Raw genomic sequence first — 25,826 nt, forward strand, 5'->3', positions numbered from 1 at the left:
ATTTAGGTCAATTAATTTTATCTAAGAAAAAAGTACATAAGTGACATTTCAGGCAGGTCTTGATTAGTAATATCTTATTCGATCTCTGACATAAATTTAAAAGAGAACTGCACTAGATTAAGAAACCCATATATACATACACATATTTGATAATAGTAAAACAAATACATATCTATGTATAGGAAACATAAAACAAAAGAACCTTGTAATTATCCTGATGAAGTATATTGCTATATCTTAATGAAGTCATACAATGATCCTGACAGTACACACATTGATAAATCTTTTAAAAAAATGTAATGAACAACCAACGTCTAATACCGACTCAACCTTAATGCCCGTATCAGGCAATACAGCAAAATCAAAGGTCGTAATGAACAATATAACTCCTCTTCTCTATGATTCCCTAATGTGTCTGTAACACATGAATCTTATTCGATCATAACATCACTTTGTATTTGTTTCATCACCGGAGTTGGCTAACGCCTCCACGGTACTATGTAAGCCACATTGAGCCTGCAAATAGGTGGGAAAATGTGGGATACAAATTAACAAATAAAAAATATTTTACAGTCTGCAGCGATAAAATAAATTGTTCCATGTCTCAATAACTCAAGAGCAAGCACACAGGACTACACACAAAATATTAGAGCAAAGGTGTCAGATTTTTCAGAAAGAGGCCAGTCCTTTAAACTGAGGAATAGGTAAGGACTTTAGTAGGTCTTTCTCATTTAACAAGTACAAAAGCTGCTAAGTATGGCTGGGAAGTATCATGCCACCAAGGCTGTCACGCCTGTGACAACTTCTGCCTCGGTATAGATCAGTGATCTTCAACCTTTTTCATCTCGCGGTACATTTACAAAGCACAAGAAATAGTCAAGGCACACCACTGGAATTTAACCCATACCTGCCCATTCCTGCTAAGATCCATTCCATCCCCACCCATCCCCACAAGTAATCTCCTTCATCCCCCTCAGCACCTGTAACCTTCAGAAGTAGTTATTTCATTTAATTATGCTGCTGAACTACTTTAGACTGTGGCAGAGACCCATTTACTATGCATTCTTCCCAACTGCTGCATTAGCCCAGGCAGAGAGCAAGTGCGCCTGCGCTGAATTATTGAAGGGAGAAGGCGGTACTTGGATGTCTTGGAGGACTCTGGGTAGGTACTTGGTCACAGAGGCTCATACACTCCCATGGAAACCCCACGGACCTGCAGGGGATTCCCGGAAACCCCATTCCCATGCAGCAGCTCTTCGTGGCACACCTGGGGAGCAGCCATGGCCCACCAATGTGCTGCGGCATACTGGTTGAAAAATGCTGCTCTAGATAGATAGCCTGATCCATGGAGAGGAACTGGTTCAGTGTGAAAGATGCCTGTAGATTGCTTCCTTCAGGAAACAAGTGGAGAAAGTGGGACAGGAGATGGTGAGGCTACGAATCCATGTCAAAGAAAACCTTAAGAAGCACATTGATGAAATGCTTCTTGAGGTTTTTAAGATCTACAACAGAGGGAAAGAGGTTTAATTTAACCTCTCTTGAATAGCTATCCCACTTCTAGTTGAGTTTCAAAGATATATCAAATATTTTTCTTATTGACACAAAATTAGAATAAAATTTTTGCACATGTGGTCATAATCTATATTTAGGGCTCCTTTTACTAAGCCGTGGTAGTCATGATTCCCACACTGCAAATGTGACAAAGCCCATAGGAATTGAATGGGTTTTGTCATATTTGCTTTGTTAGGAATCACTACCACAGCTTAGTAAAAGGAACCCTCAGAGAACTAAACAAGTTTTTTTTAAGGTGAAGATTTTTTTATTGTTTTACTATAGTTCATTTTTTTCCATCTCCATTAAATTTCATTACATCAAACAAAGACTCAAAATGGATTTATTCACAACAAAAAAATCGTACATCATTTAGTGAAGTGTCATCCACAAAGAAACCACCATATGGTTCAATTTTGGTTTCAATGCCACAGATTCCACCTTTTGTACACTCATTACTCCATCCACCATAGTCGCCAAAATCACCACCAGTTCCCTCGATGATAGCACCAGAACTACATCGAAATTTGATATTGTTAGCTGCTGTGTCATCAATGGCACCTTGCGGAGCCTCAACTTTTAGCTGAAAGGATTTTAGGACACCTGTTGGACACCAGACCACTCGTGACCAATCTCCAAATCTATAAAAACAAATTGTAAAAATAACAAGTTTACTATCCAATTCTATATTAACTAAATACTAATGCCATATGTTGTTTATGACTCTTTCTTGAAATAAAATGTTATCCCTCTTCTTATTAAGAATGCCTCACTAAGAGGTTTACTGAATTGTACCGAGTTTAAATGTAATTTAAAAATTCTTGTTTCAGCAAGCATTTGGATGTTCATTCATGAATGGTATATTTGTTTGGTGAGGTTTTTCACTCAAATTGAGTGAAATTATTTCTGTAAGGCACAGTGATGTGACTGTTTTTATTGAGGTGGGGCATTTTATATATGACTAGTAAATAAGGCCCATTTCAGAGACAAATGAAACGGGTGCTAGCAAGGTTTTCCTGGGTGTGTGTTTTCTTGAGATAGTGTGTGTGAGAGAGTGAATGTGCGAGTGTGTGTGACAGACAGAGAGTGTGTGTGTGTGTGTGAGGCAGAGAGTGTGTGCGAGTGTGTATGTGAGACACAGTGACTGTGAGAGAGTGTGTTGCACACAGATACACTGTGTGAGAGAGAGTGTGCGAGAGTATGTGTGCAATACACAGACTCTCTGTGAGTCCAAGAGAGTGTATTTGAGCGAGTGTGTGAGACAGAGAGTGTGTGTGAGACCGACTGTGTGACACATAGAGAGTGTGTGTGAGTCCGACTGTGTGACACAAAGTGTGAGAGACTGTGTGAGAGAGAAAGACACTGACTGTGAGAAAGTGTGTGTGACAGAGATACCTCCCCCCTCCCTCTGTGGTCGCTGGACCCCCTCCCCCCTCTGAGGTCTGAGGACCCCCTCCCCCTCTCCTGTGGTTTCAGGTCTCCCTGCCTGTCCCCCCCCCCTGCGTGGTTTGCAGCACCTTGCGAGTGTGTGTGTGTGACAGAGAGTGTGTCTGAGAGACAGATAGTGTGTGTGTGAGGCAGAGAGTGTGTGCGATTCTGCTGTCTCCCCCTGCCCCCCTGCAGCCACCCAGCATTTCTGCTCTCTCCTGCCCCCCCAGTCACCCAGCGAATCTGTTCTCTTCCCTGCCCCCCCTACAGCCACCCATCGATTCTACTGTTTCCCTTGCCCCCCCTTCAGCCACCCAGCGATTCTGGTCTGTCCCCTGCCCCCCCCCCCAGCGATTCTGCTGTCTCCCCTGCCCCCCTTGCAGCCACCCAGCGAATCTGCTCTCTTCCCTGCCCCCTTGCAGCCACCCAGTGATTGTGCTGAGCCCCTGCCCCCCATCTTCCTCCTCTACATCCACCCAGCGATTGTGCTCTCTCCCCTGCCCCCCTTCAGCCACCTATCAGTTTTCCTCATCTCTCTATTTAAAACGCACCTCCAGTGTTCTTTTGAAGCCTCCGAAAGGTCCAACATTTGTGTAAATCGATGTCTGCCCCGCCCTCGCGTCAAAAGTGATGACATCGAGGCTGTAGCGATGCGATTGGTTAAGTGCCATTGCTCCTCCCTCGACATCATCATGTTTGATGCAAGGGTGGGGCAAACACTCACGGGCGAATTTTGATCTACACCACCATGGGTTTAGAATGTTGGGACTTGTGGAGGCTTCATTAGAACGCTGGAGGTGCGTTTTATATAGAGAGATATGTTGTTTTGTATTTTATGTTTTTGATTTGTTTTGTATTTTTATTATGGATATTAATTTGTTTGTCACCAAGTACTATGGGGTTGTGCAACTAATACATATTTTAAAATAAATAATATGCTGTCACAGTGCACTTATATCCAAACTACTGAAACATGCTGTTTACTTTCACTCCCGTGACCTGCATTCACAGTGCACTCTGATCTGAGATGGTCCTTGCCAAAAACGTTTTCAGTGACCTCTTCATATCCATTACTAAGGCCATTACTTGGTTTTCATATTCTTTAAGCTAACGTCTGCTTTCAAACCTATTAATCCCCACTTACTTTATGACACTGTCCTAGCTTGGATTCTGAGGGGTCAATATTCAAGAGACCAACTATATGGTCAGTATATTTTTTAAATGTCAGCTGCAGTGTTTAAATATATTATATTATATATCTGTAAAGCGAGCAGCCCTGAATATATGTAGACTGGCATTGGCTCCACAGTTAGCAGTAATATTGAGCCACTCTCCATATCCAGTAGATAGGCGGCTTAATTTACAGTAGGACACTCTTTTTGCTGGCCTGAATTAAACTTCATATCTATATGGATAATGGCTGAATATTGCTGGCTATCTGTAGAGTTAGGTGGAGCACCCATGCTCTGCCCTCACTCCACCCTGGCATTATCTGTAAAGTATCACTGAAAATTCAGATAGGATGTTTATCTGTTTAGCAGCTGCCGTTATGAAAGTACATCTATAAGGAGCAACTTGAGTGGTCTCATATAGAATATCGACTAGCAAAAAAGTACATGTTTTGATTTGGTGGCACATATTTTGTCACTTAGGCAGAGTAAATTATAGAATACTATCATTTATGTGCGTTCTAGCTCACACAACTAGGCATGGGCATTTAAACCAGCCATAGGCATAGGAGTCAGCTCTGTGGGTGCTTGACCACCCCCAATATTGAGACAACTCCTTGGCAATATCCAAAGAGGGGTAATTTCCATTGGATTTACCACCTCCAATGATTTTGAAAAGTTGGCTCCTATGACCAAAGGGCTGGGCAGGGGCGTAGCCAGACTTCGGTGGGAGGGGGTCCAGAGCCCGAGGTGAGGGGGTACATTTTAGCCTTCCCCCTGCGCCACCAACCCCCCCCCCCCGGCGCCACCACCACCACCAACTTTGACCCCCCCCCCCCGCCAACAACCCTGCCGAGAGTCTCAACCCCGCCTCTTGCCGACAACCCTCCCCCGCTGTCGCCTACCTTTGCTGGCGGGGGACATCAATAAGAATCTTGGGCACCTAACTACCTACCAAAAGTAGTTAAACTAGATGGAGGCTAGAGAAGAGTGGGCCCCCTACTGGTGTGGGCCTTCAGGCACTGCCTTGTTGTCCTAATGGTCAATCCATCCCTGGGGAGCAGAGAAGAATTACTTTGCTCCATAATCCAGCCTCTCTCCTCTCTTGCATTTCCCACTAGCTGAGCTACTGTTCTCCATAATCCAGCCTCTACTCCTCTTGTATTTCCCTATCATTCCTTCTAGTACCTTGCAGGGAGCACGGGGGGGGGGGGGGGGGGGGGGATCAAAACACAGAAAAGCTACTCTGACCTCTAACTCAGACCTTCCCTTTCTGTCATTTCCCAGTAGCTGTTGCATCAGAAAAAGATGCAGGTACTGGATATCCATATATACTGTACCAGCAGATAAACAGCCCATATATCAGAAGCTATATAAAGTTCACAAAAATACAGTCTTTGCTCAGAGATGGTTCAGAGTAAATGCGCCAGAAAAGCTGCAAATCATGTATGATATATTCTGCTCCAAATTCTATATTTTTGCAATTGCTAAAAATTCAAATACTGAAAAAGTAATGAATTAAACTTACATTTCAGTTCCAGATTCAACAGTGTACACAACACCATTAGTACTTGTACAAAACAAGCGGATCCCGTTCAGTGAGGTGTCATCTCCTGCTGGTGTATAGCGCTCTAACTGAAAGATATAATCATCAACAATGATTAACATTAACACACAACTCCATAGATTCTACAATTACAGATATAAATATGTGAACACCACCAGATACCTTTAAACTAAAACCAATAGCATACGAGCCTTCAGGGCACTTATCGATCCAGGTCCAACTTCCCCAAGGTCCACCATTAACAACATTTATAGTACTGTAATATTGCCTGTCTGAGAAAGTGCCATTAGCCCTGATTTCTATATCACCCAAAACAGATGGGAGAAATAGTATGGCCACAGGTAGGAGAGTGGCAATGATCTGCATCTTCTCTACAGAACTATAAATGCAGAGTAAGGGTTTCACACATATGCCACATGGTATTTATACGTCTCACTGATCAGATTACATTGAAAAATTAGTTTAAAATTGGCACTCACCGTGGTTACATATACAAGTAGTCAATTGTGGGAAGCTTCCAGTTGCCATTTCGTTATGTAACTGATTAGTTTGCAAGTTCAAATTGATAGGTATTCTAATACTATGAAACTAGTAAGGATTCACTGAAATGTAGTGTGTGTGTGTGTGTGTGTGGGGGGGGGGGGGGGGTATTATTGGGAACTCCCGGTTCCCTCCCTTCCTCTTCCTCTTTCTTGTGGGGTAGAATATGCAGTGGGTGAAAGAAGGTGCATGGGGGTAGAGGCTAATGAGCTGATTTATATTCATGTTTTTGGTTCATTAGTAATTTTGTATAATTTCCACAAGTGGCTTCACATGTGGGAAAAAAAGCACATGCGTAAACAGCAGAGCATGTTAAAATTCTCAAATATGATAGCACACTTTGTGACTATTTGCACCTTAGTATATTGACCCTATTAACAATTCACTGATGTACTTTGAGAATTTTGCATTCCTGTATTTTTTAATGTTTAATGCTGGTGCTGAGTATCCAGATAGAGTGGGGAACTGCAGCATTGTCTGGATATTCAGTGTTGCTATCTGCCGGATTCTATATATGTCGCGCCTAATGTTCCACACCTAAATCTAAGCGTATTTCATAATAATATGTGTAACTTAATTGGCTTAACAAGGCAATCAGTGTTATGAACAGCACTAGACAGTGGAGGAGTGGCCTAGTGGTTAGAGCACCGGTCTTATAATCCAGAGGTGGCCAGTTCAAATCCCACTGCTGTTCCTTGTGATCTTGGGCAAGTCACTTAACCCTCCATTGCTTCAGGTACAAATTTAGATTGTGAGCCCTCCTGGGACAGAGAAATATCCAGTGTACCTGAATGTAACTCACCTTGAGCTACTACTGAAAAAGGTGTGAGCAAAATCTAAATAAATAAATTAACAAGCACTAATTGGCAATAGTTAGAATTTACACCTATATGCAGTAACTCACTGCACCTAAATTCTAAGTCACACATCCAAAAAAGGCTTGGTTATGGGTGTACTCAAATTTATGTGCGTTCTTATAGAATATGGCCCAATCCATGTAAATCTATGCGTAGGGATTTATACCACATTTTCATTGGTATAAATGGATGGGCATAGTTTTAGGCACTGGGATATCAACTAAATGTATTCTATATACTGCAAAAAAAGAACTCTCTCATGTAATGGCAAAAAATAGTAATTTCAACAGTAGACTATGGATTCTGTAGAGTGCATCTAATTTAAGAGGAATTAAGGGAAAAGCCTCTGAATTTAACCCAACCTCCAACCCAAGTAGTCATTTAGTAATAAAAAGGGTTGAGAAGACTTTTGTTGGGAATTGTATCATCATAGGCAAAAAAACCCCCCCTTTAATTCCAAAGTAAGTAAAAAGAGATGCTAAAGCTCGACAGAATCAGCTCGGGATCCATACAGCATGTGAAAGTCAAAAGAGTAACTTAGCTTTCAAGTGCAGATACAAAGCAACAAGTGGGTCATTGGTTCAACACACTGACTTCGGCCAAGATTTCGCAAATAACGCTGTGTCAAGGCGTGAGTGACTATAAAAGTTCACAATATGAGCATGCTTCCTAGTTGCTAGTCCCTCTATATATACCGCGCCTACATCTTATAGAATACGCTTAGGTGAAAATTATTTCCGCATGGATTTTCCAGGCGCCATACATAGAATCTCCCCTTATATGGCTAAGTACATATATAACTTAGGAAAGCACAATAGCAGTCCTACATTATCTAGATAGCAGTGCTGAATATTGCCACTATTAACAAAAAAGTGGAGATGGCCAGGGGACAATGATGTTGCTGAAGCCACACAATCTGGTTCTAAATTTTATTGTTGACTTGACACTTAAATATAAAAAAAATTTATTTATATAAATTTTATTTTAATGCTAGGACCCCTGAAGCAGGCACTTGCCGAAACATGGTCATGGTCTTGTCAGGTTAACAATCAAATTTATAACCACAGTGTGGCTCTAGCAACATCATTATCCCCCTGGCCGTCTCCACTTTTTGCTGTTTCTGTTTTCTGTGGAACTTTTTTTTTTTTTGTTCTGTTTCTCTTCTGAATATTGTCACTATCCTGATAACTTTCTGCTCTGTCCTTGGACCATCCCAGCACTGCCTAGATAATGCTGGGGCGGTCTGTAAGATATCCAGTGGACAATTTTGCACTCTTAACAGTGGGGCTTTCAATGAAATTTGCTTAAAACTTGCTGGCATGCAACAGCATTCCAAGACATCAAGAATAAAGCAAAGGGTGCACAGTTAGACAAAGATTACAAGTTACTGCCAGAAGGGCAAAGCAACACAAACAGTGGAATGAAGACCCCAAGTACTGGGAGAGTGGCAAATCACCACCAGCAGTTGAAGAGGGGTAAAATGGCACAGACACTGGCAGGAAGAACCTAGAGCACTGGGAGAAGGTAACCAATACTGAAGATGCCAAATCACCTGGGCAGGGGCTGGGCAAAAGAATACCAATATTGGGTTACAGTCAGAGTTTTGTGAAGAAATTAATATCTTTTCATGTACCCCTAAAACAAGCTCCAGGGGGATTTTATGGCAAGAGCCTACTTTCTGTTGCACCAGCAGACAGATCACAGGAAAGGATTTAGGGTCTCTACCCTTAGGTTTCAACATTTTTATTGATGACAAACAAAAAGAAATACATCCAAGAACTGGCGTGAACAAAGATGCCAACATCAAAACATTCGAAATAGAAATAAAGTGATCAATTCCATCATCAACCTTTTTTTTTTGCCTTTTTGTGTCAAAGTTCTCTCTTCCCCCCTAACCCAACCTCCCCCCTTTATTGATTCCAGCAATTTCAACAGTTTTAACGTGAATACTACAATTGAAATAACCCCTTGAGCAACATATACCCTAGCTATATATCAGAAGAAATAATCAATGCTAATACATAAGCAGATATCCAGCTACTCTGACTATGAATACTATATACTACTTATCATTTCTATAGCGCTACTAGACGTACGCAGCGCTGTACATTGTCCCCTTTATGTTTCGACATTTTAGTTGTACCATTGCAAAAAACCACTTGCACCAATATAAATGTCCAGAGATTCAAATATGTACAATGCAAAGATGGCAGAGTAAGGTTTATCCTCTAATGCTTGGTATTCTCGTACCCTCTCTCACTCCCCCTCTATCTTGAGCTCTTCTGTGTTTAATGGCACCTTTCAGGAACAATAATACAACAGAATAGTATAAACAGAATCATGTTCCTGTCACTTAACTGTAAACAGTAAACTCCCTCACCCCCTCCCCATCCCTGAAATCTCCCCCCCAAACTATCCCTTATCCCCCCCTCCCAACCAAACTCATTATTCCAATCTGGGAAAATAACATACCAGCACTCTTCATATCACATTAAGAATCAGACTACGACCTCAAGGATGCAAAATATTGGAGGTATAACCCCCAGATGGCCAAAAACCTTTTTCGTCTCTTGAGGGAAGACCTAGATTCTCGGGCCTCCCAGGATGCCAAGAGATGAACTTGGTTTCTTCAATGCCAATATGCTGGAGGGTCTTGCACTGTCCAATATTGCAAAATGCATTTCCGGGCAAGTAAGCACAGCTTACGTTGGAGCATTATATCATATTTATTCCGACGCCCAAAAGCTCCCAGCATATCCAGGAGCAGCTGTTCTACAGTTCCCAAAACCTTAATTCCCAACTCATGCTCTATAAAATGTGTTACTCAGTGCCAAAATGCTTGCACCGCGGGGCAGCCCCACAGAGCATGATATAGTGTCTCCAGGGCTCTCCCACATTTCAGGCAGGTAGGTTCCATTAACCCTCCCATGTGAAATAGCTGAGTGGAAGAAATATATGCTCTATGAATAATGCGGTAAGCGCATTCCCTTAGTCGTGCATCTATAGTAAGGGCTGGTATGCGTGCAATAGAGACTAATATGTCCCAATGTACCAGGGGAGCCCCCATCTCTCGTTCCCACTTTAGTTTCAACCTGCTGTAATCTTTAGATGATTTCCATTAAAGAGGGCTTTATAGAATAATGAAACAGATACCTCACCCTCCCTTAGGGATTGAAAGAACTCCCTAAGCTTAAACCCCATCCGATCACTGAGTGAAGTCTGAGACAACGTTGCTACATAATGGGCAACCTGCCAAAATCCAAACCTATTCCCCCAGGAAGCCCCCACCCTATTCAATAGGTCCACAGAAGAAACTAACATCCCCTCAGCAGTCAGCAAGTGCTCCAGTTTGGTTATACCCCGGTCTGCCCATTGAGCAAAGACTCTGTTGGTAAGGCCTGGCTGAAAGTACGGGTTGCCCCCTAAGGTGATCTGATCAGTGACACTTGGGTCCCCCCCCCCCCCAGGTTCTGCACAGCTAATCTCCATATTGCCCGTAAAGGGTTGAGTAACACACTCCCTCTAAACTCTAGGGTGATCTGTGTCCGCTTATGGTGTAATAGTGAAAACAACTGTAAGGGAGCATAGAAAGCTCTCTTAAGCCCCAACGGAGTATATGTGTGTGTCTGAAGGCACCAGTCCCCCAAATGTCGTAACTGACATGCCTGATTATAAAGTTTCATGTCTGGTAAGCCCACTTCTCCCTGCCCCAACCCCCTATCAAGTATGAAAGTGAGACTCTAGATTTCTTATAGGCCCGGCAGAATCGGGCGATCAATCTGTGTAAAGCCTTAATATCTCTCTGATATAGTCAAAGATGCAATATCTGTAGGGAGTAAAGCCACTTTGGGAACACCCTACCCATTAAAGATAAGGGCAAATTCTGCCAGCCCTCCAAGATCTTCTTAGTATCCTCCAATAATGTGGAGACATTTAATTGGTATAACTGTGTCACATCCATGGGTAATAGAATGCCCAGGTACTGAAAGGACTTCTTCGCTCAGCGCATGGGGAAATCCACCCCCCATTCTGTCACCAACCGAGCTGAAGAGGCCTGAGCCTCTGATTTGCCTAAATTTAAACTCAGGCCAGCATAGTCCCCATATTCTTTAAAGATTTACAGTAGTGCGGGTAGTGAGTCTCGGGACTCAGTCAAATGCACCAGGATGTCATCCACGAATGCCGCAACTTTAAAAGTTTGAGTGCCCAGCGAGACCCCTCGCACCGCCGGATTATCCACTATGTGGGTCTCTACCTTTAAAGGAAGATTTATTTATTTGATGCATTTGTATCCCACATTTTCCCACCTCTTTGCAGGCTCAATGTGGCTTACAATACGTCATGAGTAGTGGAAATGCATGAGAAAGTATACATTTAGTAATAACAGAAGGATTTTGGGTAACATGATTGTAATGCAGCCTTAAAGTTCATCTGTTCCCCAGGCTGTCACAAAGGAGCTACTATTAACCAATTCCCAATACAGCTTCTGGGACAATAGGATTGTAACATGAAAAAGAGGGACTTCCTCTTTGCTGTCCCTTTCCTGCTATTGATATTTGAGTGTTAGTGACCCTGTCTAATATTAGCACTTTTCCCTGTTTGTGCAAATGATAAAGCGTGTCACTGCTGGAAAGATGGCCCAGTACCTTTCCTCTACTGTGACATATCAGAACTGGCTGGTTTAATTCAGTGCATTTTTTCTAGCAAAAAAGGTGCCAGTATTCAAATGCTAGGCCACCCTTCAGGGATGGCGTGATCACTGAGGGACTCATCCCACAATAGCCAGGCCCCCTGCAACCAGTCACAGAATCTATGACAAGGCAGAATTGGTGTGTAGAGCCTGAACTCTTTCATTAAAACTTGGGGTCCATGGGTCAATTTTAGCAGACAATTGAAAAGGTGCCGGTACTGAGTACCCCCAAGAACCCCCTCAGAAAAAGCCCTGGTTTTATTTTACAACAATGAACAAGGTTTCTGGTCACTATGGTATATAAGCAGTGTATTGTATTTGCATTATACTGCAACGGCCTACTGACAGTAAATGCATTCTGCATCACCTTAATCCTCAAGCACTGAAAAGTGCCTCTATATTTCTGATTTTTTTTTTTTTTTGCATGATTCCCTTGTCTGTATCCTTGGGGATTCTGCTGTTAGAACTGGTCCTGAGGCTGGAGCAGGTGAAAGGTCACACCCTCCACTGCCTACTCTTCCTGGAGAGTGCTATTGGACTGGCAGCAAAACTTCCAACTTTCTGTGGCTGCTCACCACCTATCATGCTAGCAACAAACTTATCCAAATGCTCTGCAGATACTAAACTTTAAATATCTTCTGCTTCTAGAGATCCTTCACATGATTCATCCTATTCAGTACCTTCCCAAACCTGCGCTATACAGGGTGAGGCAAAAAAAGTAACCCCCTAACGTTTTTCGCTGTTTTCTCAACAACCGCTTGGAATTTCAAAGTGAAATTTTACAGCTTTATTTTTTGTTACTATCTACATTTATTTGCCAAGTGGAATGAGATTAACTTTAAACATGGTGAAGTTACAGACTTTTTAGCGTGACCACCCAGCGATTTTCACACGTTCAAAAATGTTTGCACTGTAAAACTACTATTATTTGAAACATCCTCCCCCCCCCCCCAAAAAAAATAGAGTACCAGCTTACTATTAGTGATGTAAACTTTTGTAAACATTAATTTGAATTTGAATAATTAGTAGTTGATAATATGATTACAGATAATTTATTTCAAAGCATTTTGGAGTGGAACGCATTCATGGGCAAGGTGTCGGTAGCGGACAAAATGATAATCCGGACACTGCGTGAACAAGATTTCGGAGCAAAGGTGATAGTGGATGCATATCATCTCAAGAACTGGAGGTTCTGCACTGTGAAAAACATTTATCAGCATGTTGATCAAATGGGCTCTGCAGTAGAATGCAAGGCTGTTTGAATGACGTATCTTTACTCAAATATTTGTTAATGCGCAGTAATCACTAGGTAATAAGGCTAAAATATAATATCAATGTAGTTTAAGATAATTAAATGTTGTTTAATAGTAATATGTAAGTATGATGATTAAGTACGTAAAATTTCTCATGACAATTCAAAGCAGATGCTGAGAAAACTGCAAAAAAAAAACCCCAAACTGTAGGGGGTTACTATTTTTACCTCACCCTGTACACTCCTCAGGAGGGAATAAGGTGTGTTTACTGCTGCAGCCTGCTGGGCTCCTGCTAGAGCTGGCTCAAGAGGTTGTGGTGCCCTGAGTCAACTTTTGTTACAGCATCCCCATTTTGGAACCAGTCTTACTGTACAAACCATGCAGTCCTCAGAGCCGATACTTTGACAGTCCCCTCTTTCTCTCCCTATCCTCTTCCAGTGCCAGCAGCATCACACTGGGACCAGGACTCCACCCATCCAGCAAGGACTCCCCCATCTACTCCCAGCAGTAGAAGCTGAGAACTCTCTTAAGCTGGGAAGACTAGATAGAGATGGTAGAAATGCAGTGTCAGCTGCTGTAGAAAAAAAAAGCTCTCTTCACTGGACTAGGCCAGACAATGGTCTCCCCTTCACATCTTCACGTTAGTGAATGCTCTCAAAAACTAGTCAGCAATCTATTAGGTTAATTGAATTATAAAGGTTAGTTGAATAAAAAAACATATATCACCTTATTGTTGACTTATTTCTTCGTAAATGTTTAAATTGTTATTTTTTTAAGTTACAATAAATCATCACCATAGAACATTATCCATAGAGTTCAACGGCTATTAGAATAAATGTCAATTTAAAACACAGGATACAAACAAAATGTAAATTACCTATCAGCTGATTCAGTGAGAAAAAAAGCAATATGGGAACCTTCAAGATATCAAACAGATATGCGGTCATTAATGAGCTGGGTTGAATGCAACTTGAAGGTTATGTTCAGGAATCTGTGTATAATCAGCTGTACTATTTTCTGACCATGAACTTAGGGTAAGGCCACAAATATTTACAGGTGTCAAAAAAATAATTACCAACAAATTAGGTCTGCAAAAACTCTAAGAAGTATAATTATTTTAAAATAGAAGGAAATGGGGAGGGGAAAGTGATAGAATATACTAGTAATTTAAATAAAAAGTATGGAAAACATGCAAAGCTATGGTGGTTGGGAATAATTTCCAACATAAATATGTAGAAGGGCTGTATGTGGGTGTTAGAAGGTTGTGTTACAATTGCATTTGGAGGCATGGGGTATATGTGGGGTAAATTTGGTATGCCAAATTCTAGGCCAGTTTCCTTAGATTACTCTTTGTTATCCATACCTTCCAGATTGCAGATTTTGGTATCATTTTGGTAAACCTTTCCCTTCTGCAATATCAATTACAAAAATGTTGAAGAATGTGACCAGTAATTGAGATCTGTACAGCAGGCATATCACTGGTAAGGCCTCTATCCTCAGAGTGAGCACCATTTACCACTACCATCTGCTGTTTCCCATGCTACCAGTTTCTAACCTAGTTTTTAGTTTATTTATAAGTTGCTGATGCAGAACCATGACACAGGCTGCAGTGAAATCTAAGCGCAGCACATCTAGCCCTCAGAAATTGATCTGATTCATCTGGTAAGACCTACCTCTAAGTAAAATCATGCTGCCTTGGATAATGTAATCCACTGCATTACAGAAACTGCACTATTCTTTCTTTTAGCGGTGTTTCCATTCATTTACCACAGAGCTGAGGTCAGATAACTGGCCTGTAATTACCTCTGCTTTTGAGGAACCGTGGAGGGGCATAATCGAACGTTGCCGGCCAAATAGATCACCGGCGATCTATGTTGGCGGCGGCACTACAGCTGGCCGGAACCGTATTATCAAAAAAGATGGCTGGCCATCTTTTTTTTCGATAATACGGTTTAGCCCGGCCAAATGCCATGGAGTTCGCTGGGTTTGAGATGGCCGGGTTTGTTTTTCAGCGATAATGGAAAGTTATGTCGGCCATCTCAAACCCCGGCCAAATTCAAGGCATTTGGCCATGGGAGGAGCCAGCATTTTTAGTGCACTGGCCCCCCTGACATGCCAGGACACCAACCAGCCACCCTATGGGTCACTGCGGTGGACTTCAGAAAAGCTCCCACCCATAGCTCCCTTACTTTGGGAGCTGAGACCCCCAAACCCACTACCCACAAATGTACTGCACCCACTAAAATTGCTCCAGGGACCTGCATACAGCCTCCAGGACTTATTGCTGCTGTATAATTTTGGCACACCAGTTCACACCTGAAGACTAATCTCTCTGAAAAAGTCCTTTCTTGAAATAACCACGTTTACTCACAGTTAACTGCAGATCAGAGGTTGTGCCCCACTGGCAAAGAGTCCCCTAGTACTAAGATTAGCAGTAGGTCAGAGCTGGCACAATGGTGTACAATGCCCTCTTTCAGCACCATTCAAGGTAAGAACTACGTTCTCTAACATGGGTAACACAGGAAAGGGAACTAAAACTGGCTTACAAAAATGGCCACTACCGCATGGACTACAACAGGAAACAAAACAAGGCACACTCTGACCCAGTTAGCAGGGGGGAAAAGCACCATGGGAGTAGAGCCCAGTACCCTACACCCACCACAATGCATTGCTAATGTGACTCTGCAGGGCACCTAACAGAAAAGGTGTCACACTCGCCCGAGAGCCACATCGCAACCAGGGAAAGGCTGTCGGAGGATACAACACATTCTGCTGTCATGGAGGTGGGTACAGCATTTGAGGCTGGCATACAGGCTGGCAAAAAAGGTTTTTAGTTTTATTTTTTAGTTTAGAAGGGGATTGGTGACCACTGGGGGAGTATGGGGAGGTCATCCCCCATTCCCTCCAGTGGTCATCTGGTCAGTTGGGGCACCTTTTTGAGGCTTGGTTGTGAAAATAAAAGGACCAAGTAAAGCCGGTGAAATACTGCTTAACGCCGCTTTTTATTTTTTCATTATTGGCGAAAGCCGGCCATCTGGTAGCCATGCCCATGCCCGCCCATGTCCCGCCTTCGCTAATCTACCGACATGCCCCCTTGAACTTTCGCTGGCGAAGCGATGGGAAAGTGGCGATGCTGTCAAAAATGCCGCTTTCGATTATACCGATTTCGCCGCTTTTAAGAAATCGCCGGCCATCTCCCGATTTGTGTCGGAAGATGGCCGGCGATCACTTTCGATTATAAGCTGGATAGCCACCTATTTCCAGTTCTTCAGGATCACTCCTGCTTCTAAGGAAGCTTTGAAAAGGATAGCTGAATTTCCCTATATTCCTTTAATATCCTTGAATGTATCCTATCTGGCCCCATTATTTTGTCTACTTTTAGCTTAATTAGCTCTATAGAGCTGCATGGGAAAGGGGTTTGCGGGAATCGTGGGGATGGATGCAGTTCCTGCGGGGTTCCCACAGAAATATACAGTACACCAGGCCACACCTCTGGAACTCCTTGTACCATGGTCGCCAGTGCCTCCTCCTCCTCCCTGATCAGCACAGCCGCACATGTACAGGCTAGCAGCATCAGGTCACCTGATCTACAGGTACGTTCGTGTGGCGACTGGCGATTAGGTGACCTCCCAGCCCCACCCCTGATAAAGCACAACTTAGTTTTCCAGGATGTGCACAAATAGGATGTAGACTGTTGGAGCTGCGTGCGGTAGGAGTTTTGGAATTGTGCATAGAAAGTAGAGGACTTGGAGTGTTGGAGATGCGTGCGGTTGGAGTGTTGGAGTTGCATGTGGTAGGAGGCTTGGAGCTGCATGTGGTAAGAGGCTTGGAGCTGCAAGTGGTAAGAGGCTTGGAGCTGCATACGATAGGAGGCTTGGAGCTGCAAGTGGTAGGAGGCTTGGAGCTGTGCACAGGAAGTTGAGGACTCAGAGTGTTGGAGCAGGACTCAGTAGGTGCAAAGAAACCAAAACTAGGCATGGGGCCATAGCCCTGCACATGCTGCTGGCAGCTCTTGCCAGTCCTCTGCCTATGATGAAACTTCCTGTTTCAGAGGGAGAGGAACAACAAGAGCTGCCAGCAATGCACACAGGGTTATGGTCCCACACCTGTTTTTTTTTTTTTTGTTTCTTTGCAGCCATGGAGTCAGCGGGTGAGTGAGCAAATGTGTGGGCAGAGCTGCCAGTGAGGGAGTGAGTGACTAAGGGTGGGAGATGGGATGATGCTGGATGGGAGAAGTGGAGAGGGAAAGATGGGTGATGGTCATGGTTGATGAGGGAGATGGGACAGAGAAACAGGGCAATGGTGGGGCGAGAGGATGAGAAATGAGGCAATACTAGATAGGATAGTGGGAGATGGGAGGAAAGAAAGACAGGACAATCTTGGGAGGGGAGAGATATTGGATGGGGGAAAAGATGGGGACAATGTTAGATGGCAGAAAAGGGAGGCAATATTGGACAGAGGGAGCAAGAGAGACAGAGGGGCAATGTTGGATGGGAGGGTAGAGACAGAGATAAGATCCTGGATGGTCAGGGCAGAGAAGGGAGGGGGAGACAGGAGATACAGGATGGCTGGGGGAGAGAGACACACATGAGAGATACTACATATTTGGGAGGGGGAGAGAGATACAGAGAGAAGATGCTGCATCTCTGGGTGGGGTGGGGGGAGGAAACAAAGAGGAGATGCTGCATGGCTGGGAGCAAGACAGAGACACAAACAGAGAGAAGATGCTGCAAGGCATGTAGAGGAGAGTGACATAACAGAAAGGAGATGATGCATAGCAGGGGGAAGAGAGAAATTCAGAGAGGGGAGATGGATGATGGACATGGAGAGAGAAGAAAATGACAAATGGACAGGAGACCCTGACAAGAGAATTAAGAGAAGACAGAGGAAAGAAGAAACCAAGTACTGGGTCCAACATGATTAGAAAAATAAAATGACCAGACAGCAAAGCTAGAACAAGTAATTGCATTTTCTATTGTGATTAGAATATGTCAGTTTAAACAACCTTCAAATATTATCTCTATCACCTACTGCAGCTACGAAATCTCTCTCCATATATTGAAAAGATGAGTCTGATCACAGTGGTCCATGCCACAATAACATCATGACTAGACTACTTTAATGCCCTGTACACTGGCCAAACCAAAAAGGGGAAGGGAAATGAGACTTGATATACTGCCTTTCTGTGTTTTTGCAACTACCTTCAAAGCAGTTTACATAGTATATACAGGTACTTATTTGTATGTTGGGCAATGGAGGGTTAAGTGACTAGCCCAGAGTCACAGGGTGCAGAAGTGGGAATTTAACCCACTTCCACAGGATCAAAGTCTGCTGTACTAACCTCTAGGCTACTCCTCCACTCTGCTTGAGTTTGCAGCAACTCCAACTGATTCAGAATTCTGCAGCACGACTGACAGATGGCTACAAATGGCATGACCGCATCACACCCTTCCTGCAAAAGCCACAGTGGCTACCAGCAGTGGCATACCAAGGGGGGGGGCGGCCAGCCCCAGGTGCACGCCGCTGGGGGGTGCCGCGGCGCGCGCCTGTCAGCTGAGTTTGCTAACTTCGCTGCAGCTCCCTCTGCCCTGGAACAGGTTACTTCCTGTTCCGGCCGGGGCAGAGGGAGCTGCAGCGGTTAGCGAACTCAGCTGACAGGCGCGTGCTGCGGCACCCCCCCCCCCAGCGGCGTGCACCGGGGGGGGGGTGTCATTTCACCGGGGGGGGGGGGGGTGCGCTGCACCCGGGGGGGGGGGGGGGGGGTGCATCGGCGATCCGCCCTGGGTGTCATGCAGGCTAGGATCGCCACTGGCTACCAGTACCTTACAGGATTAAATTTAAAACTCTCTGATTTTCAAGGTCCTCAGACAAAATGGGCCAGAGTACTTAAAGAATAAGTTAGTCCTTTACACACCTTTAAAACCTCTAAGGTCCTCTCAAGGATTATCATTATCTGTACCTTCCTCAAAAGAAATTATACAATGTGATACCTGCCAGCGAGCCCTCTTGGGAGTAGCCCCCATGCTCTGGAATTTACTCCCAAAGGGGCTACGTATAACTGGAGACTACCTCTACTTCAGTTAGCAGATGAAAGCCTGGCTGTTATTCCAAGCCTTTTAATGCACAGGGTGACTGATATTCTGCACCTGGACTAGCTTGCTACACATACTGTAAGTTAGATCAGTTCCTTATCTCTTGCTTAACTACACAAAGAACATTCCTTGAGTTAAGCTAACCATCAAATTATCCCAACTGACTCTGTACCATGCATCTTGTTCCCATCATATATTTGCTCTTGGTCCCTCAGCTCTGTGGTAAGCCACATTGTAGAAAATCTTTAGCATTATATCTATGTTAGTTGAATTTTCTAATGCCTGCTTATTAGGTGTATCATTAGTATTATGCTAATATTTTATCTCTGGTATTTGAATTCTAGTGTTCTTAAATGTGTATATTGTTGATACTGTTTCACAGTAGTTCTATTAATAGGTTTAAATTTTCTGTTTTCAAGTTTCCCTCATTTAATGTATTTATGTTTATTCTCGGTTATTTTACTATTGTTGTGCTGTTAACAAAATCGTTTTATGTTAAACTGTACCTGCTGTACACTGCCTTGGGTGAATCTCTTCATAAAGGTGGTTAATAAATCCCAATAAATAAATAAATATACATCTGCCAAAGCTGATTGAAGCTCTGAGGTACTCAGTTGAAAATTGCTGTACTTAAGGGGTATGTGGCTTGAAGGTGAGAAACACTGGTGTATTGGGGAAAGAATCAGGGGCTCACACTTATTGTCAATGGGAGCTGCCATCAGCCCCAGTGTTCTGCTCCATATTCATGGAGGCAGGTTGTTTAATTTGCATTACAGAAGAGTTTGGTTCAAGAGTTCTGAGTCTTCACAGTGATGTTCTATACTCTGGTTAACTGCATGCTAATCTCCTGAGTAGACAGAGCCTATCAGGAGACAGGCCATACAATGAAGAACACTGAACTAAGGGATCATAAAAGAAAGAGATACAGGCCATTTTTCAAAAGCAATAGGCCCAAGGCCTTTATTTAATAATAATAATAATAAATATGTTATGTTGCTGTAACCAAACTTACCAGAAGGGTTGGGGGTGGTAGGGTGATACATTACATTCAGTCTTATATCACCAATACCTTATCAGTTCAAGGCAGATTACAGCATTATAGACAGGTTTTCAGAACACACCTCTCTCTATACAGCCCAACAACCTTCTAGATACAGCCACTGCCTTGTCACACTGTTTCGTCACCTTCAAATCCTCAGATACTATCACCCCAAAGGTCCCTCTCCCCGTCTGAACCTATCAGACTCTCGCCACCTAACACATACGTCTCCTGTGGATTTCTATTCCCTAAGTGCATCACTTTGCATTTCTTCGCATTGAATTTTAATTGCCAGACCTTAGACCATTGTTCTAGCTTCTTCAAATCCTTTTTCATGTTTTCCACTCCCTCCGGGGTGTCCACTCTGTTACAGATCTTAGTATCATCCGCAAATAGGCAAACTTTACCTTCTAACCCTTCGGCAAGGTCACTCACAAATATACTGAACAGAATCGGCCCCAGCACCGATCCTTGAGGCACTCCACTACTCACCTTTCCCTCCTCCGAGCTAACTCCATTCACCACCACCCTCTGGCGTCTGTCCATCAACCAGTTCCTAATCCAGTTCACCACTTTAGGTCCTATCTTCAGCCCATCCAGTTTATTTAAAGCCTCCTGTGGGGAACCGTGTCAAAAGCTTTGCTGAAATCTAAGTAGATTACGTCCATAGCTCGTCCCTGATTCAATTCTCCTGTCACCCAATCAAAAAACTCAATGAGATTCGTTTGGCACGATTTCCCTTTGGTAAAACCATGTTGTCTCGGATCTTGCAACTTATTGGCTTCCAGGAAATTCACTATCCTTTCCTTCAGCATCGCTTCCATTACTTTTTCAATAACCGAAGTGAGGCTTACTGGCCTGTAGTTTCCAGCTACTTCCCTATTACCACTTTTGTGCTTGGTTTTAAATTGTAAATCATTGTGCCATTTTGAGGGGCTGGGGACAGTGACTCCCTGATGATTATTCTGCATATGATTATGATGTTTATGCTGCTGATGCTGATTATTATGATGCTGCTGATTACGATTATTACAATATCAATATTATCAACCTATATAAATATTAGTATTGACCTTATTATTTATACTAACATTGGGCTATATTTGGGCTGAGAAACTTTTCGCTATCTGGTGGCAACACGGGTCCTTCGGGTGGTGGGACTGGGATGGCGGGGGAGGGGGGGCATCGGCTACAAGGTTGGTGGGGGGGGGGGCACGCCCTTGAGTGCGGCACCGCACACATGCCGTCTGCAGCTATGACAGAACAGAACGTCGCAGTTTAAAACTGCTCCCGATCTTCGTTATAACCCGTCTTTAACTCCCTCAATAAACTACAACAAGGTAAAGCTTTAGCCGCCTACCTAGCCTATCAAAAAAAAAAAAAAAAAAAAACCCCGCATAGGCGCATGTGCAACATTTTGACCGCGGAACCGGAAGTAGCGAACTGTTGTCGATGACGCATTAGAGCTAATGCGCATGTGCAGAGGAAGAGCACTAAATGCCGGCTTTGACTAAGAAGACTTTAATAATATGTACTATGCTCCCTTTTTCTTCACTACACGCGGAATAAAGGATGGGACATGGGAGTAGAAGTGAATAATATAGTTTAATTTCATGGTTGGGAAAACAGCGCAATTTGGTAGTGCTGCTCTAATCTGCTAGTTTTAAAGCATATCTTTGGGGTACAGATATGTGGTGCTACTTTGTTTTTTCAGTTTCTTGGCACAGCGAAGAGCGGCAGAGAAGTTGGACGGTTAGGGCCTAGGTGGCTCACTCCGTTCCGACGTCTCGAAGGGCGAGCAGATTTTTGGTACGCAGTATAAAAGTTGTGCTAGTGAGTGTCCCTTAAAACTCTCAGTGCAGTTTATAGAATCTTAGATCATAATCGCCGCTGTTGTAGGTACATGTGCTTTGATGTGTTAAGTGTTTTTTATTTAATAGAAACAACGTACTATTTTCTTATTTCTGATTACCAATTTCAGGAGGGAGTTTTTGATCTTACATCACAGAGCTGTGTGGAGGGTGTCTTTGACCTTGTTTCTACCAAAAAGAATCAGTAGTGCAGCAATCAGCACTGACCCTAATACCTTCCTCCTGGAAGTGATTAACTTGGCAGCTGTATTGCAGCCTACAGAGACACCAATTCTATACTATAGTATGATGTAATATGGCATAAAATAATAGGTCTTGGCATTGAAATTCTCAACTCAGTGTTTGAAAGAACAAATGTTACGAATTTTTTTTTATAAAGGGATGGAAAATAAAACATGGAACCGGTTGTTCCATCTAACCCCCCCCCCCCAAAAAAAAACAAACAAACAAAACAAAAACCCCAAAACAAAACAGCAGAATTAGAAAAGGTACAGAGAAGGGCAGCCAAAATGATAAACAGTATAGAATGTCTTCTCTGTGAAGAAAAGCTAAACAGGTTAGGGAGAAGAAATGACTAAGAGGGGATATGATAGAAGTGTATGAAATCATGAGTGGAGTGGAATAGGTAAATAGGGAACTTCTGAGGCAGCACTCTATGACACTAAATAGGTAGCACATTTAATGAAAATCAGTGATTTTTTTTTCACCCAGCTAAACAATTACATTGTGGAATTTGTTGCCAAAAGATGTGATCAGGTAGTTAGCATAGCTGGGTTTAAAAAGGTTTTAGATAAGTCCATAAACCATTATTAAATAGTGACTTTCCCAAGCCTACACAGTTCTCTGGTTGTGAATAATGAGGAATGGACCTAATCCTTGTGATTATGATAGGTACTTGAGACCTGGATGGGTCATTGGAGGCAGGATGATTTACTTGATGGACCTTTTGGTTTGGCTGAATAAGTCACATCTTATGTTCATATTTTCTAGTTGATGTCCATACAATAGGGCTGCCCGTATCTGATCTCATTTGAACATGATGATGACAGCTCCAAAAAGGAATTAATCTTAAGACTGTTTTTGTTTCTCATTTCTATTGTGCATTGATTTATATATTGAAAAAGAGCATTTAACTAATATTGAACAGACATGAATTTGTAGGTAAACCACACACTTTGAAACTATATAATTCTTTTATCAATGGAAAGGTACTTTCACAAGGCTATGTTTTCTTTGTTAATTTTTGCTTTTTAAAATTGAAGACATTGTGCAGCAATGGTGTGACAACTTGACATAGTGGTAGTTATCAATTTAGTTTCATGTCTAAATAACAGGGCACACTAAATGCTGGTACATGTTTAATGTCAGAGGAGATTAATAAGGCAGCTATATGGAAAATATTAATGTGTTCTCACCTTTAGAGTTTGGATCTGTGGGCGAAGCAACAGGCAGCAGTAGGAAAAGCACATCCTACCCAGTGAATTGAAAAATGAGCTTGAGGAGCTAGTGTTAGTAATGTGTAATTTATCCTTAAAATCGAGCGTGGTACTGGAAGATTGGAGGGTGGCCAATGTAACGCCAATTTTTTAAAAAGGTTCCAGAGGAGATCTGGGAAATTATAGACCGGTGAGTCTGACGTCGGTGCCGGGCAAAATGGTAGAGACTATTATTAAGAACAAAATTACAGAGCACATTCAAAAGCATGGATGAATGAGACAAAGTCAACATGGATTTAGTGAATGGAAATCTTGCCTCACCAATCTACTACATTTCTTTGAAGGGGTGAACAAATGTGGATAAAGGTGAGCCGGTTGATATTGTGTATCTGGATTTTCAGAAGGCGTTTGACAAAGTACCTCATGAAAGACTCCAGAGGAAATAGAGTCATGGGATAGGAGGTAGTGTTCTTTTGTGGATTAAAAACTGGTTAAAAGATAGAAAACAGAGAGTAGGGTTAAATGGTCAGTATTCTCAATGGGGAAGGGTAGTTAGTGGGGTTCCCCAGGGGTCTGCGCTGGGACCGCTGCTTTTTAACATATTTATAAATGGCCTAGAGATGGGAGTAACAAGTGAGGTAATTAAATTTGCTGATGATACTAAGTTATTCAAAGTTGTTAAATCGCGGGAGGATTGTGAAAAATTACAAGAGGACCTTACGAGACTGGGAGACTGGCAGATGACGTTTAATGTGAGCAAGTGCAAAGTGATGCATGTGGGAAAGAGGAACCCGAATTATAGCTACGTCATGCAAGGTTCCACATTAGGTGTCAGAGACAAGGAAAGGGATCTGGGTGTCGTCGATGATACGTTGAAACCTTCTGCTCAGTGTGCTGCTGTGGCTAAGAAAGCAAATAGAATGTTAGTTATTATTAGGAAAGGAATGGAAAACAAAAATGAGGATGTTATAATGCCTTTGTATTGCTCTATGGTGCGACCGCACCTCGAATATTGTGTTCAGTTCTGGTCGCCGCATCTCAAGAAAGATATAGTGGAATTAGAAAAGGTGCAGAGGGCGACGAAAATGATAAAGGGGATGGGACGACTTCCCTATGAGGAATGGCTAAAGTGGCTAGGGCTCTTCAGCTTGGAGAAAAGGCGGCAGAGGGAGATATGATAGAGGTCTATAAATTATGAGTGGAGTTGAACGGGTAGATGTGAAGTGTCTGTTTACATTTTCCAAAAATATTAGGACATGGGGGCATGCGATTAAGCTGCAATGTAGTAAATTTAAAACGAATCTGAGAACATGTTTCTTCACTCAGCATGTAATTAAACTCTGGAATTCGTTGCCAGAGATTGTGGTAAAGGTGGTTAGTTTAGCGGAGTTTTAAAAAGGTTTGGACGGCTTCCTAAAGGAAAAGTTCATAGACCATTATTAAACTCATTATTTCTGGGATAAGCAGTATAAAATGTTTTGCACTTTTTTTGGGATCTTGCCAGGTATTTGTGACCTGGATTGGCCACTGTTGGAAACAGGATGCTGGGCTTGATATACCTTTGGTCTTTCCCAGTATGGCAATACTTATGTAGAGTGTGGAGATGGCTTAGGTACATCCCGCTAGTCTGGTAAGGAAAACGAGCCTACCTGATACTTGTTTCTTGAATCTTGTCAGACTGTCCAGAATTCCCCCTAGGCTGCATTAGAAGAGTCAGGTTTATACCCCAGAGAGAAAGACAAAATAACTTGGCTAAGGAAGCAAAGGAGAGAAAAAAAAAGAAAGTTATCTTATTCCATATTCTATCATATTTTTGAAAGACATAAGGCAGGAGACAGGAAGCAACGGTATAGCATAATGGACAGTTCTGCTGTCTAACTAGCATATACAGGGAAGGCAAGCAGTTCTGCACTGTTTCATCTGCCAGTGTGTGTGTGTGTGGGGGGGGTGCTGTTCACTGGCCTGGCAGGGAATAATTACGAAAGTGTAGAATTTTCAAAACTATGTTTTTTTAGAAGATGTACTCATGTGTACAATGGACAATCATAACAGTCTTTTTCTGTGTCCAGGCTTGTAATCACAATTCTTCAACCAATAGCCCAAAGTGCCAAACTTGATTTGTGAAAAAAATTAATGTGTACTTAACTTGCTAAAAGAGGAGCAATAGGTGGTTCATGTTTCAGTGAGGCTGTCTCAAGGTACCCCAAAAAAGTAATATATAAATATTTTTTTAATTGAGAAGAGCATCCCCGTAAATAGAGCAAAACATTGTAATTCTCCCAAAGGAGATGAACATCATTAAGAGTAGTCTAACACAGATATAGTCCAACTCA

General features: G+C 42.7%; 2 protein-coding genes across 6 annotated transcripts in view; one reads left to right on the forward strand and one right to left on the reverse strand.

The window, feature by feature from the left end:
- Window positions 1–1,871: 1,871 nt before the first annotated feature.
- Window positions 1,872–25,198, reverse strand: VMO1 (vitelline membrane outer layer 1 homolog). Its single transcript, XM_030205646.1, has 4 exons — window positions 25,143–25,198; window positions 20,679–20,712; window positions 5,677–5,783; window positions 1,872–2,192 (listed from the first exon to the last, which is right to left on the reverse strand). Exons 1-4 carry the CDS (start codon window positions 25,196–25,198, stop codon window positions 1,895–1,897), a joined length of 495 nt encoding a protein of 164 aa, XP_030061506.1. The 3' UTR covers window positions 1,872–1,894.
- The window catches only part of LOC115469837 (oxidoreductase NAD-binding domain-containing protein 1-like), a 114,150-nt gene continuing 109,969 nt past the window's right edge, over window positions 21,646–25,826 (forward strand). The window contains exon 1 of one of the 5 annotated variants that reach the window (XM_030202583.1): window positions 21,646–21,717. The gene's annotated coding sequence lies outside the window, so the exon portion shown is untranslated. Of the gene's footprint in view, window positions 22,086–25,826 lie in introns of all 5 variants that reach the window. The other 4 variants (XM_030202550.1, XM_030202566.1, XM_030202558.1 and 1 more) reach the window with 4 other exon arrangements.

Source organism: Microcaecilia unicolor, chromosome 1 (genome assembly GCF_901765095.1).
Source record: "Microcaecilia unicolor chromosome 1, aMicUni1.1, whole genome shotgun sequence".
Taxonomy (NCBI): Eukaryota; Metazoa; Chordata; class Amphibia; order Gymnophiona; family Siphonopidae; genus Microcaecilia; species Microcaecilia unicolor.

Bases quoted from the DNA above. Each gene is read 5' to 3' on its own strand.
- VMO1 (XM_030205646.1), bottom strand. From the start codon at position 25,198: ATGCAGCCTAGGGGGAATTCTGGACAGTCTGACAAGATTCAAGAAACA. The intron at 20,713-25,142 runs GTAGGCTCGTTT...ACGCCAGAGGGT, and splicing joins ATTCAAGAAACAAGTATCAG to GGTGGTGAATGGAGTTAGCT. The intron at 5,784-20,678 runs GTGAGTAGTGGA...TATATCTTTCAG, and splicing joins TTAGCTCGGAGGAGGGAAAG to TTAGAGCGCTATACACCAGC.